This window comes from Physella acuta, unplaced genomic scaffold (assembly GCF_028476545.2).
Source record: "Physella acuta isolate Inbredline_101_S28 unplaced genomic scaffold, ASM2847654v3 ptg000335l, whole genome shotgun sequence".
Classification (NCBI taxonomy): Eukaryota; Metazoa; Mollusca; class Gastropoda; family Physidae; genus Physella; species Physella acuta.
In genome coordinates this window covers 499,067-514,763 of record NW_026731854.1, presented here as the reverse complement: position 1 = coordinate 514,763, position 15,697 = coordinate 499,067, and the positions used below count along the sequence as shown (strand labels likewise).

Genomic DNA, 15,697 nt, shown 5'->3' with positions numbered 1-15,697 from the left:
GAACGAAGATGAAGAAGAAGATGTACGCGCACAACAGAATTTCACACTCTTCGCACCATAGGCTACACAACTCAATGATTGTGTTCGGCACCGCTGTTTAGTGCTGTAGTTCCGCAGTTGATGTCAAGAGTCGAAAATCTATACATCTGCAATGAAGTAAACAAAACATGAAAAGAGTGTATTTTATTTATGAAAAATGCCTGCCTGAGACACCAGTGGGTCTATGATTTTACTTCATCAAATCATGCCATCATTTCGACTTTTCGAACATAAATAGGAATATAACATTTGTACAGCAAGATTATTTTATTTTAAAATGCTGCCAAATGCATCAGGTAGGCTTGTCTTATTTTAAATAGTTCTTTGTTCTTAAAGTAATTCTTGTTATATCTATATATATATAATTCTCTTCTGGGAGCCGTTAGAAAACAAGCTGCTAGCGCCTCCTTGCAGTCCCCTCTCTTTCTCTCTATCACTATCACTATCACTACCACCCCCACCCCCACATTGTCTGGTGAGCTGTGGTCACGCTAAATGTTTACAAATCGTAGAGCCGTAGAGCCCGGTCTCTATTAGGGGCAGATAATTTAGTTCGATTTTAAACTTACAGGAGGTAACTAAGAAATAACTAAGAGGAGGCTGCTTTCATGGGGGGGGGGGTGTAGGATCGGGGTTAGGGGATAGGGGGGGGGGGGGGTAGTGTTTCAAAGCAAATATTTTTAGTGGCAGCATTGGTACTGTCGAATTCACAAGTTGTGAATTACTGAAAAGTAGAAAATAAAACAACTAAATAGCGGCGCATGATACGCTGCGGGTCGGCTCGTATATAAATAATTGTTAATGTTTTAATGGCGTCTTACGAGATATTTATTTATAAAGGCATTTACATCTACATCAAAACAAAATAGATCTCTTAGAAGCAATGTAAAAGTCGTTAATTAAATGACTAAAACCGGAGTGTATTAGTCGTCACTTCTCGTGTATATTGTTTTGCATCTGAAGTCTGAAGAGCCGTAAAAGAAAAGTATCATGGTGCTAACATCGAAATGAATTATTCAAAATTCTTCATATAGAACACTTACAACACTACTCACAGCAGCAGAGGGCCGAGAGATATGGTAGAAATGTATGAGAAAATGCAATGAGGTGTGCCAACTACACCAATAGGTGTTAAGAGATGATTGATAGTGTGACTGATATGGTTTTTACGATCTACGTGATAGATTGAATTAAGCGTGCAATGATTTAGTTAGATTCCCAGATAACGTTTTCCCTGATATTATCAACTCCCTGTAACACAAACAGAACATAAGAAACCAAATTACTATTACAATATATATTTAGGTGTGGCCGACGCCGATGAACTTCAAGAAACGAACACCACCCAGTTTAACGTTGTTGGAGATTTGGCTAATTTTATAGCTCTATGTGGTACGTATTTGAGAGCTCGTACATTTCTATTTGCTTTTCAAAACTGTCACAGGCTTTCTGGGATCTGCGACATCTGATATAGGTTTTGTTTAAATAGGTCTTTATTTGTTCATTATTCATTGTATTGTTCGAAGGGATTGCCTCTTACACAATTAAGTATTAATTTGTTTTGCCTTTTAGGCCATTGACCACGATTTCAGCCGGCTTTTTTTGTTTTGTTTTCCATAGCTTTTGCACATCCAAAGCAAACTATAAGACAGCTGTTGTTTGTATTTGGAGTTTTCTCTCCTAGATGAGTTTCTGACTCCAGTTATCGAGCTTCATCAGCCGGGAAGTTCAAACTTGGGACATTCGGTTTAGCAGCCGTGAGCTTTACCGGTCCGACCACGCTGATCCTTATGGTTTAGTACAATCGGACAGAAATTTAGATTTTGAAAGATACACAGGGTGCAGTACCTGACTCTAATTGTATTTCAATTTTTAAAATTCGATGAATACAAGATTACTTCTTCTTCGTTCTTAATTTTAAGTGTTGGAAGGGATCGAGCCCTATATGCCAGATGGTTTGAACTCGAGACTTTTGTTTTTCGAATTTTTATCAACCATGAGCTTTTGCCGACTCGACCACGCCGACCCCTAAATACAATACAAATGACAGCCTTTCGTGTGTCATCAACTTGTTAGTCTTTCTATAGTATATTGCATCCAGCATACATCAATGTATTAACACCATCAACAAACTGAAAAGTTCTTCTAACCACCACTGCCGTCCAGAGTATTTTGTATCCAGCATTCATCAATGTATTAACACCATCAACAAACTGAAAAGTTCTTCTAACCACCACTGCCGTCCAGAGTATTTTGTATCCAGCATTCATCAATTTATTTACACCATCAACAAACTGAAAAGTTCTTCTAACCACCACTGCCGTCCAGAGCATTTTGTATCCAGCAATCATCAATTTATTTACACCATCAACAAACTGAAAAGTTCTTCTAACCACCACTGCCGTCCAGAGTATTTTGTATCCAGCATTCATCAATTTATTTACACCATCAACAAACTGAAAAGTTCTTCTAACCACCACTGCCGTCCAGAGCATTTTGTATCCAGCATTCATCAATTTATTTACATCATCAACAAACTGAAAAGTTCTTCTAACCACCACTGCCGTCCAGAGCATTTTGTATCCAGCATTCATCAATTTATTTACATCATCAACAAACTGAAAAGTTCTTCTAACCACCACTGCCGTCCAGAGCATTTTGTATCCAGCATTCATCAATTTATTTACACCATCAACAAACTGAAAAGTTCTTCTAACCACCACTGCCGTCCAGAGCATTTTGTATCCAGCATTCATCAATTTATTTACATCATCAACCATGTGCAGCGTGTCTCTAACCACTTCCAGCTCTGTTTAACTGGGAACAGGGCACTACCCCCCCCTCCCGTCAATTACCCCCTGTCAATTACTCCCCCCCCCCAACTGACATTGCTTAAGATACAGCTAGGGTTAGGGTTAGAGTTAGATTTAGGGTTAGTATTAGGATTAAGGTTATTGTTATGGTCAGGGTTATGGTCAGGGCTAGGATTAAGGTTAGCGTTATCGTCAATGTTAGGCTTAAAACCAATGTCTAGAGATGGTTTTTGGTTTTGTGTTAAGTTTTAGGCTGAGGTGAATGATTAGGTATTGGTCTTTTTCTTTAGTTTAGGATTACGGTAATATATAGGTATACAGTTTCAGTTAGAGTTAGGATTCTAACTTGAGGAGGGGGGGGGGATTCCCCAGGGGGGGGAGGGATTGACAGGGGTAATAGACAGGGGTAAATACGGGGTGGGGTGGAAATGTCCGGGGGGAGGGGGTTAATTGACGATGGGGTAATGTCCTATAGCCGTTTAACTACTAGTTTGCCCTGATGGCACGCCTCTAACCACCACTGCTCCCCCCTCTCTTCCAGCCCTGTTTACCTACGGGTTTCGTCTAATGGGACGCCACTAACCACCACTAACCACCACTGCTCCCCCTCTCTTCTAGCCTTGTTTACCTACGGGTTTCGTCTAATGGGACGCCACTAACCACCACTAACCACCACTGCTCCCCCTCTCTTCTAGCCTTGTTTACCTACGGGTTTCGTCTAATGGGACGCCACTACTTCAAGCCACTCTTCTTCCGCCAACTTGCCAGCATCTTCCAGCTGGCCCGGATACTACTGGACCTGAGTGTTATGTTGCCCTTGATAGTTCATTGGTCAGTGTTGTCATTTCTATTTTTGCTATTTTGTTACCCAAACTATTATTTTCGTCAGTATTAAATCTTTAAGCAGTGATATTTTTATAGATTTTTTGGGGTGTTTGTCTTGGTTTTGGTGTCTGATGTTTGGTGTCGGAGTGTTGACCTCTGTGCAATAGCGTACATCGGTACCTGACATATTTTGAAGAACTGTTACCCTTCACACTCCCGCTGGTATAGCTCTGTGTTCATATAAAAAACTGTGTTCATATAAAACAATGTGTTCATATAATACACAGTGTTCGTATAATACACTGTGTTCATATAAAACACGGTCTTCGTATAATGCACTGTATTCATATAAAACACGGTCTTCATATAATGCACTGTATTCATATAATACACTGTGTTCATATAATACACTGTTTTCATATAATACACTGTGTTCAAATAATACACTGTGTTCAAATAATACTAGGCATGTAATAAAAAATCAATCCACGCTTTATGAATCGTGTTCTCTGTCCTATTAAACTGCATTTTAAGTTGATTAATTCTTTAAAAGCTTTAGTGATCATTCTGTATTGGGACGTAGTCTTCCCTATTTATACTTATTTGTAGCGCAGGTTGAATTTAAGTGACTTACGGGTATTAATTTCAGGTATATTTCGTCTCAATGATGATTGAAACTGGTATATTTTTTCTGTAGATTTGGATGGAAATATGAACATAATCTACGAAGCTAATCAGTGCTTTGGTTTAATCTACTCAAGACTATCATATAGTTTATCAACACTGCACCGTCTAGTGAAATACAATGTTGTCCTCTATTTTCAGGCAAGCCATGTACATCCTCCCAGATGTTATCGGCCCTGATTCTTCTATTTGCGCGGCCGCTCTGATGGTTTTCAACATCTTCCTGGCATGGGTGGTCCAGCGTTTGTGTGATCTAATCATGGACAAGCTAATGTCGCCACTGGCTGGATATTTTTCAGATCTATAAAACACTAGAATTTATATGGTACGGTCTCAAACTATCGTGTAAGCCCCCACCCCTCCCCCACCACCCTCCTTCTCCCACAAAAAAAAAACACCAGTATCTGAAATTGCATTAAAATTCCATATCCGTTTAATGTATGAATGAAAAGAAATAATGTTTTAAATAAATTGTAACACAATTATTAATACATAAAATTAAAAATATCTAATACTTTGGAATTTCCCAGTTTATTGAATTATTTTCTCTTTTGCATTATATACACTCACACACACACACACACACACACACACACACACACACACATACACACACACACACATACACACACACACACATATATATATATATATATATATATATATATATATATATATATATATATATATATATATATATATATATATTAGTTTGCTTATTTGTCATTTTTGCATTACAACAATGTTATTCTGATCTTCGAAAACAAATTGGAAAGCTTTTAGGTGAGCTAATAATAAATTGTCTGGCTAGTTGGATGTCCAGTACAGTAGGTCAATGTTACAACTTGAATCATCTGTCAAAATATACCTGGGACAACGGCATTCGTGGAGGCTAACATTCATTATATTATATATAACTACTATTGAGAGACGTCAATGTCGAATGGTAGAGCGTTCGACTGCTAACCTGAAAGCCTCTAGTTCGGATCAGGGGCTTGATGATGGGTACCTAACGCATGTTACGAAAAGTAAACGTTGCTGGGAATAGTGATGGCTAAACTATCTCTTATGGGACGGAGTGGTCTAGCGGTAGAGAGCTGGACTGCTAACCAGTAATCCTCGAGTTCGAATCCGGGTTCAAGTCAGTAGACCGTCCCTGAGTCCACCCAACTCTGATGGGTACCTAACTCATGTTAGGGAAAGTAAAGGCGGCTGGGCAGTGCTGACCACACTATCTCTTCATATGCCGAGGTCAGAGAAACAAGTGAACACTACTTCACTTGCCCTATAGGCCGAGACGTTTGAAAAAGGGGACTGTACACTATCTCTTCATAGGCTGAAGTCACTGAAACAGGGATGAACACTACTCAGGGTTGTAGCGAGGGGGGGCGGGGGGTGCGGATCGCACCGGGTGACACCATTTAGGGGGGTGACACCAAGGCAAAAAATAGCAAAATATATAGAGAAAAACTTGACGGGGGGGGGGTGCAAATCGAAAGCTTGAGGGGGGGTGCAAGTCGAAAACTTGAGGGGGGGGGGGTACAAATCGAAAACGTCTCTGGGGGGGGGGGGTGACACCATTAAGTGTCGCACCGGGTGACACCCGACCTCGCTACGCCACTGACACTACTTCAACGGCTCTATGGGCTATGTTAAAAAGAGTTTTTTTTATATTTTATTACTATTTACTGATGATGATTTTGTTATTTTTGTTATATTACTTCTTAAATTATTCAGAACTAAATTTCGACTAGATTATATTTATTTAAGATCATAAATATAGATAGATTCTCTAATGATCAGAATTCGCACCATTTGTTTTATTATCATGTTCAGCACTGGTGCCATGTTGCCATAGAATTGTTGTCAACACTAAAACATCTATTGGGTGAGGTGAACAAACTTAAGGAGGAAACTTGTTTTACACGGTGTGATGTAGACATTCTACGCTTAAAAGCCTTTTAGTCGATTCGTTTTACTTTTTAAACAACAGTGACTAAATCCCACACGTGATTTCATCGTTTCGATTTCTCCTGAATTAAAACAAAGGTGAATTCATTATTTTATTTATAAAATATTAGATATAAGTAATGCATCAGATAACTACTTATATAGTTTGATCTAGATCTAGATCCAATTTCTTAGTTACCAATGTCAAACGGTTATGATCAGTGTTCGGTTGCGAAAATCGATAATACTAAAATGAATAGATCTAGATTCTAGTACTTTCTTTAAAAACGTGCGTAAACATCTCTTTAGAATACTTTAAAACTGATAATCAAACGACCAAAATCGAAGTTGTCATTTTTTAAATGTTTTGCTCGTTATTAGAATTGTGTATTGTATTGGATCTGAACAATTAGCTTACACGTGTATGTAGTGTAGCCACAAATACTTTAAAATTATACTTAATGATTAATTTGTGTTTGGAGATGCCATATGTCATAATTTAATGATGTAAGTAAACAATGCTCTTTATACCTAGCAATCCAATGGGCAGACGAAGTAGTGTTCATTTTTCTTGACATCGGCATATGAAGGAAATTTGTGGTCACAGAGGCGTAGCGACCCTTCCCGGGGACAAACTTTCAATTTGGCGCCCAGCTCGGGAGTAAATTTTCAATTAGCAGCCTCCCCCCCCTCAAACTATCAATTTACACCCTACCCCCCCCCCCCCCCCTCAAACTATTTATAATGCAAAAATGCAGCTAAAATGATATTTTAATTTGTTTTTACAACCCATTTTGGCGCCCCCTAAGGTCGGCGCCCGAGGAGATATGTACCCCCTGCCCCATCCCACCCCCCATCGCTACGCCTCTGTGGGATCAGCACTTTTTCCAACTGATTTTTATGTGTAGCGGCGTCCATTATTTTGTAATTACACTATGTTATCTTAGCCTAGCTATATTTTGTTTTAGTAGTTATAATATGAATAGCCTTATGTAATGTATTGCAAGGTATGAAAATAAAAGCAAATTTGAATGTATTCAGAAACGGTAAACCCCGTCTATTAAACAGTTTGAATCTCTACAGTAATCACCTTCATTTTGTTTACGTTACGTTTACCAGAAGTAATTGTTTACTACTAGTTTAGCACTCATGTGTATTACATTTCAAATACTAATATTCATGTTATAACTATTATTATATGTCACAGTCTCGTATTTTGGTGGTGACGTAATCACGTATGCAACAAGAATTTTCAACCAGTTCTACTCTTTTTAGTCAGGTTTTTAGTTAGGCTACTAGATGATGTTTTAGATTGAGCTGTAAGCTTTCATCCTTACCTACCTAGACAATAGCACATGCCCGAAACACACGTGACAATAATACTAGACAATAGCACATGACCAACATACGTGATTATATTAGACAATAGCACATGACCAACATACGTGATTATATTAGACAATAGCACATGACCAACACACCTGACCATACTAGACAATAGCCAATGCCCAACACACGTAACAATAATACTAGACAATAGCACATGACCAACACACGTGACCAGACAATAGCACATGACCAACACACGTGATCATACTAGACAATAGCACATGACCAACACACCTGACCATACTAGACAATAGCACATGACCAACACACGTGACCATACTAGACAATAGCACATGACCAACACACCTGACCATACTAGACAATAGCACATGACCAACACATGTGACCATAATAGACAATAGCACATGACCAACACGCGTGACCATACTAGACAATAGCACATGACCAACACACCTGACCATACTAGACAATAGCACATGACCAACACATGTGACCATACTAGACAATAGCACATGACCAACACACCTGACCATACTAGACAATAGCACATGACCAACACATGTGACCATACTAGACAATAGCACATGACCAACACACCTGACCATACTAGACAATAGCACATGACCAACACACGTGACCATACTAGACAATAGCACATGACCAACATACGCGACCATACTAGACAATAGCAACATGACCAACACACGTGAACATACTAGACAATAGCACATGACCAACACACGTGAACATACTAGACAATAGCACATGACCAACACACCTGACCATACTAGACAATAGCACATGACCAACACACGTGACCATACTAGACAATAGCACATGACCAACATACGCGACCATACTAGACAATAGCAACATGACCAACACACGTGAACATACTAGACAATAGCACATGACCAACACACGTGAACATACAAGACAATAGCACATGACCAACACATGTGACCATTTAACTACTACTATTTAGTTTTTGGATTTTGTTAGCCTTCAGGTATGGCCGACGCAGATGAGTCTAATGGGACGGACACCACCCAGCTGAGCTGGGCTGGGGAAACTGCCCATTGTATAACACTTCTTGGTAGGTATAAGGGAGCTCTTACATGTGATAGCATATTTTAAACATGGCTAATGTTGAATCCACTTCACCTAAAGAATCTATTGTATTGTGGGTTTTCAGGATCCTAATTGTTAATTGTCAATCCCTTAATGAAATTATTAAAACACAACAACGCTTGCTTTAAATGTAAAGTAAAGTTTTGATAAGACATCAAACTACCTTCGCTGCCATCATTGAGAGACACGTATATATATATATATATATATATATATATATATATATATATATATATATATATATATATATATATATATATATATATATATATATTGAACATAAGCTTGCAAGATGTTACCCACAAAAGCCCACTACACGGCTCCAGTAAGCGACCCACAGTATTATACCACGTAGCAAGTGTTAAACTTAAATCAAGCCATTCCCATTATGATAACATTGAAATGTCCATTAAAAAAAGAAACCGTTTCCTTTCTTCCAGCCCTGTTTATCTACATGTTTCCTTCCTTCCAGCCCTGTTTATCTATACGTTTCCTTCTAGCCCTTTTTATCTACATGTTTCCTTCCAGCCCTGTTTATCTACAAGTTTCCTTACAGCCCTGTTTATCTACATGTTTCCTTCCTTCCAGCCCTGTTTATCTACTTGTTTACTTTCAGACCTGTTTATCTACATATTTCCCTCCAACCCTGTTTATCTATATGTTTCCTTCCTTCCAGCCCTGTTTATCTACTTGTTGACTTTCAGACCTGTTTATCTACATGTTTCCTTCCAGCCCTGTTTATCTACATGTTTCCTTCCAGCCCTGTTTATCTACATGTTTCTTCCTTCCAGCCCTGTTTATCTACATGTTTCCTTCAAGCCCTGTTTATCTACATGTTTCCTTCTTTCCAGTCCTGTTTATCTACATGTTTCCTTCCAGCCCAGTTTATCTACATGTTTCCTTCCAGCCCTGTTTATCTACATGTTTCCTTCCTTCCAGCCCTGTTTATCTACATGTTTCCTTCCAGCCCTGTTTATCTACATGTTTCCTTCCAGCCCTGTTTATCTACATGTTTCCTTCCAGCCCTGTTTATCTACATGTTTCCTTCCAGCCCTGTTTATCTACATGTTTCTGTCCTTCCAGCCCTGTTTATCTACATGTTTCCTTCCAGCCCTGTTTATCTACATGTTTCCTTCCAGCCCTGTTTATCTACATGTTTCCTTCCAGCCCTGTTTAACTACATGTTTCCTTCCAGCCCTGTTTATCTACATGTTTCTGTCCTTCCAGCCCTGTTTATCTACATGTTTCCTTCCAGCCCTGTTTATCTACATGTTTCCTTCCTTCCAGCCCTGTTTATCTACATGTTTCCTTCCAGCCCTGTTTATCTACATGTTTCCTTCCCTCCAGCCCTGTTTGTCTACATGTTTCCTTCCAGCCCTGTATATCTACATGTTTCCTTCCTTCCAGCCCTGTTTATCTACATGTTTCTGTCCTTCCAGCCCTGTTTATCTACATGTTTCCTTCCAGCCCTGTTTATCTACATGTTTCCTTCCTACAAGCCCTGTTTATCTACATGTTTCTGTCCTTCCAGTCCTGTTTATCTACATGTTTCCTTCCAGCCCAGTTTATCTACATGTTTCCTTCCTTCCAGCCCTGTTTATCTACATGTTTCCTTCCTTCCAGCCCTGTTTATCTACATGTTTCCTTCCAGCCCTGTTTATCTACATGTTTCCTTCCTTCCAGCCCTGTTTATCTACATGTTTCCTTCCAGCCCTGTTTATCTACATGTTTCCTTCCAGCCCTGTTTATCTACATGTTTCTGTCCTTCCAGCCCTGTTTATCTACATGTTTCCTTCCAGCCCTGTTTATCTACATGTTTCCTTCCCTCCAGCCCTGTTTGTCTACATGTTTCCTTCCAGCCCTGTATATCTACATGTTTCCTTCCTTCCAGCCCTGTTTATCTACATGTTTCTGTCCTTCCAGCCCTGTTTATCTACATGTTTCCTTCCAGCCCTGTTTATCTACATGTTTCCTTCCTACAAGCCCTGTTTATCTACATGTTTCTGTCCTTCCAGCCCTGTTTATCTACATGTTTCCTTCCAGCCCTGTTTATCTACATGTTTCCTTCCAGCCCTGATTATCTACATGTTTCCTTCCAGCCCTGTTTATCTACATGTTTCCTTCCTTCCAGCCCTGTTTATCTACATGTTTCTGTCCTTCCAGCCCTGTTTATCTACATGTTTCCTTCCAGCCGTGTTTATCTACATGTTTCCTTCCTTCCAGCCCTGTTTATCTACATGTTTCTGTCCTTCCAGCCCTGTTTATCTACATGTTTCCTTCCAGCCCTGTTTATCTACATGTTTCCTTCCTTCCAGCCCTGTTTATCTATTTGTTTACTTTCAGACCTGTTTATCTACATGTTTCCCTCCAACCTTGTTTATCTATATGTTTCCTTCCTTCCAGCCCTGTTTATCTACTTGTTGACTTTCAGACCTGTTTATCTACATGTTTCCTTCCAGCCCTGTTTATCTACATGTTTCCTTCCAGCCCTGTTTATCTACATGTTTCTGTCCTTCCAGCCCAGTTTATCTACATGTTTACTTCCAGCCCTGTATATCTACATGTTTCCTTCCTTCCAGCCCTGTTTATCTACATGTTTCTGTCCTTCCAGCCCTGTTTATCTACATGTTTCCTTCCAGCCCTGTTTATCTACATGTTTCCTTCCTCCAGCCCTGTTTATCTACATGTTTCCTTCCAGCCCTGTTTATCTACATGTTTCCTTCCAGCCCTGTTTATCTACATGTTTCCTTCCTTCCAGCCCTGTTTATCTACATGTTTCCTTCCAGCCCTGTTTATCTACATGTTTCCTTCCAGCCCTGTTTATCTACATGTTTCCTTCCAGCCCTGTTTATCTACATGTTTCCTTCCAGCCCTGTTTATCTACATGTTTCTGTCCTTCCAGCCCTGTTTATCTACATGTTTCCTTCCAGCCCTGTTTATCTACATGTTTTCTTCCAGCCCTGTTTATCTACATGTTTCTGTCCTTCCAGCCCTGTTTATCTACATGTTTCCTTCCAGCCCTGTTTATCTACATGTTTCCTTCCTTCCAGCCCTGTTTATCTACATGTTTACTTTCAGACCTGTTTATCTACATATTTCCCTCCAACCCTGTTTATCTACTTGTTGACTTTCAGACCTGTTTATCTACATGTTTCCTTCCAGCCCTGTTTATCTACATGTTTCCTTCCAGCCCTGTTTATCTACATGTTTCTTCCTTCCAGCCCTGTTTATCTACATGTTTCCTTCAAGCCCTGTTTATCTACATGTTTCCTTCTTTCCAGTCCTGTTTATCTACATGTTTCCTTCCAGCCCTGTTTATCTACATGTTTCCTTCCAGCCCTGTTTATCTACATGTTTCCTCCCAGCCCTGTTTATTTACATGTTTCCTTCCAGCCCTGTTTATCTACATGTTTCCTTCCAGCCCTGTTTATCTACATGTTTCCTTCCAGCCCTGTTTATCTACATGTTTCCTTCCAGCCCTGTTTATTTACATGTTTCCTTCCAGCCCTGTTTATCTACATGTTTCCTTCCAGCCCTGTTTATCTACATGTTTCCTTCCAGCCCTGTTTATCTACATGTTTCTGTCCTTCCAGCCCTGTTTATCTACATGTTTTCTTCCAGCCCTGTTTATCTACATGTTTCCTTCCTTCCAGCCCTGTTTATCTACATGTTTCCTTCCAGCCCTGTTTATCTACATGTTTCCTTCCAGCCCTGTTTATCTACATGTTTCCTTCCAGCCCTGTTTATCTACATGTTTCCTTCAAGCCCTGTTTATCTACATGTTTCCTTTTTTCCAGTCCTATTTATCTACATGTTTCCTTCCAGCCCTGTTTATCTACATGTTTCCTTCCAGCCCTGTTTATCTACATGTTTCCTTCCTTCCAGCCCTGTTTATCTACATGTTTCCTTCCAGCCCTGTTTATCTACATGTTTCCTTCCAGTCCTGTTTATCTACATGTTTCCTTCCAGCCCTGTTTATCTACATGTTTCCTTCCAGCCCTGTTTATCTACATGTTTCTGTCCTTCCAGCCCTGTTTATCTACATGTCTCCTTCCAGCCCTGTTTATCTACATGTTTCCTTCCAGCCCTGTTTATCTACATGTTTCTGTCCTTCCAGCCCTGTTTATGTACATGTTTCCTTCCAGCCCTGTTTATCTACATGTTTCCTTCCTTCCAGCCCTGTTTATCTACATGTTTCCTTCCAGCCCGGTATATCTACATGTTTCCTTCCTTCCAGCCCTGTTTATCTACATGTTTCCTTCCAGCCCTGTTTATCTACATGTTTCCTTCCTTCCAGCCCTGTTTATCTACATGTTTCCTTCCAGCCCTGTTTATCTACATGTTTCCTTCCAGCCCTGTTTATCTACATGTTTCCTTCCCGCTCTGTTTATCTACATGTTTTCTTCCTTCCAGCCCTGTTTATCTACATGTTTGCCCTGCTGGGAGGTGGCTCATTACCACGGCCCTTCTTTGAACAGCTTGCCTACGTTTTCCAGCTGATCCGAATACTTCTGACCTTCAGTATTCTGTTACCTGCAGTACTGCATTGGTCAGTATTTTACTTTAAACCTTTAGTACTCTGTTACCTGCAGTACTGAATTGGTATGTAGTTTACGTTAAATCTTCAGTATTTTTTCAATTTATACTGCATTGGTTAGTATTATACTTTAAACCTTAAGTGTTTTATTTTAGTTTATACTGTATAGGTCAGTATTTTACTTTAATCTTTCGTGTTTTATTAAAATTCAAACTGCAATCGTCTATATTTTACTTTGAACCTAGTATTTTATTACACAATTCATACATCATTGGTCAGTATGTTACTTTAAATCTAAATTATTTTATTTTCCTTTATATTGCATTGGTCAGTATTTTACTACCTTTGGTGAGTGTTATATATTATAAAATCATTTTCTTCGGCTTTTTATATTTTTTTTTAATTTCTAATATATCTCATTATATATTTCTATTATTTGAACAAATTCACAGCTTAAATTATTTCAGTTATCGTACGTCTTAAATAAATGATTTTATTTTCCAGAACAATTTAGCAAATTCGAACAAAATCATTACAATCCTTTAAAAAAGGTCCATTATTAGTGCTCAGATGGTATATATTACACTGCGTATTTTTTTAGTACGAGCCGACCCGCGGCATATCATACGCCTCTATTTAGTTGTTTGTTTTTTCTACTTTTCAGCTATTCATAATTTGTGAATTCGACACTACCAACGCTGCCACTAAAAATACTTCTTTAAAACACTATAAGTAGCTCGTTAAGGACGATAACCCCCCCCCCTCCTCCCCCCTCCGTTAAAGTATACTCCACTTAGTTACCCCCCCCCCCCCCCCACGTTTAAAATAGTTTCAAACTAAATTATCTGCCCCTAATAGTCGTCATTAAACCCGGCTCTGTTTGTAAACCACAGCTCATCAGACCATGTAGGGGTGGGGGTGGGAGCGCCTTTACAGCTTGTTTTCTAGTGTCTCCCAGAAGAGTTATATATATAGATTGTTTTTAATAATCTTTGAAAAAATGAAATAAATGAGTTTAAACGTCCATCCCCAAACACTAGAACCATCGGTATATGCAAGTGATGTACGACCGTGGTGAATTTTTACGCTAATGGTGTCGGTATACGGAAGTGTTGTAGGTGGACGGATGTAATGTCGGTATTCGGAAGTTGTGTCAGTGTATTGTAGTGGTGTCGGTATACGGAAGTGTTGTAGGTGGACGGATGTAGTGTCGGTATTCGGAAGTTGTGTCAGTGTATTGTAGTGGTGTCGGTATACGGAAGTGTTGTAGGTGGACGGATGTAGTGTCGGTATTCGGAAGTTGTGTCAGTGTATTGTAGTGGTGTCGTTGTGCGGAAGTGTTGTAGGTGGACGGATGTAGTGTCGGTATTCGGAAGTTGTGTCGATGTTTGGAGGTGGTATCGTCACTTGTGGAAGCTGTTTGGTCGGCCAGTCTGAGGCTTCTGTTAGGCTTTTATAAAACAATGTCCTTTACTTTAGCTATTTGTTCAAAACACTTATAGCATTACATTTACTGAAATAAATATAGGACTTAAATTAAAGCCTCTGATTTTGCCATAACCCCCCCCCCCCGTTTCATTCACGTGTAGCGATTATTTCTATTTCTGTTCAACTTTTTATATTTTATTCTATATTTCGAATTTCTTAATTCTGCCATCCATAATACAATGATATACAATGTGTTAAAAACATATTATTTAAAAAAAAATGTTTATTCCTCTTTACAAAACGCTTTTATTACGTTAAATCTGGGCGTTTGTCAACAGGCAAGCCTTCATCATCATGCCAGCATTTGCCAGCACCTTGTTTCCCCTTTTTGTGACCGTGGCTCTGGTACTCAATATCTTCGTGGCTGTGTCGCTGAGAAAACTCACCACCAAAAGCTGCACAAAGGTTGCTCACAAGAGAAAGGTGGCGATGATGGTGGCGAATTAGAATCGGTTGAGCTGGAAACATGTTAAGGTTCCGCCTCCCCCATCGGATATTTCATCTGGACATTATTTGTGTGGAAAAACAATATCTTGAATCAGAACATCAAACCCTGATTGAACAACGGAGCTAGAAAATAAAATATTTGATGAATGAGATATGAATCATTAAAACAAAAGTTTGTTTAAAACAAAGATTTAACTTGTCTCTTCACTAAATTATTTTCAACATTTTTTCTGTAATAAATTATGTTCGATGTTCATAGTGTATTGTTAATAGGTATATATATATATATATATATATATATATATATATATATATATATATATGTGGGGGGGGGTATGTGTATGTGCGTGCGTGCGTGCGTGCGCGTGTGTGTTTAAGACAAATACCCAAAAGACACTTGACCGAATACCGTTTGCCCAAGCGCCGTTTTCCC

General features: G+C 39.2%; 2 protein-coding genes across 2 annotated transcripts; both read left to right on the top strand.

Annotated features, from left to right (window-relative positions):
• Positions 1-174: 174 nt before the first annotated feature.
• Positions 175-4,668, top strand: LOC131940883 (uncharacterized). Its single transcript, XM_059299786.1, has 4 exons — positions 175-335; positions 1,345-1,431; positions 3,548-3,683; positions 4,503-4,668. Exons 1-4 carry the CDS (start codon positions 317-319, stop codon positions 4,666-4,668), a joined length of 408 nt encoding a protein of 135 aa, XP_059155769.1. The 5' UTR covers positions 175-316.
• A 1,556-nt stretch (positions 4,669-6,224) lies between these two features.
• Positions 6,225-15,440, top strand: LOC131940874 (uncharacterized). The gene is made up of 4 exons (XM_059299776.1): positions 6,225-6,410; positions 8,664-8,757; positions 13,206-13,341; positions 15,096-15,440. The coding sequence occupies exons 2-4, from the start codon at positions 8,673-8,675 to the stop codon at positions 15,262-15,264; spliced, it is 390 nt and encodes a 129-aa protein (XP_059155759.1). The 5' UTR covers positions 6,225-6,410; positions 8,664-8,672; the 3' UTR covers positions 15,265-15,440.
• Positions 15,441-15,697: the final 257 nt, after the last annotated feature.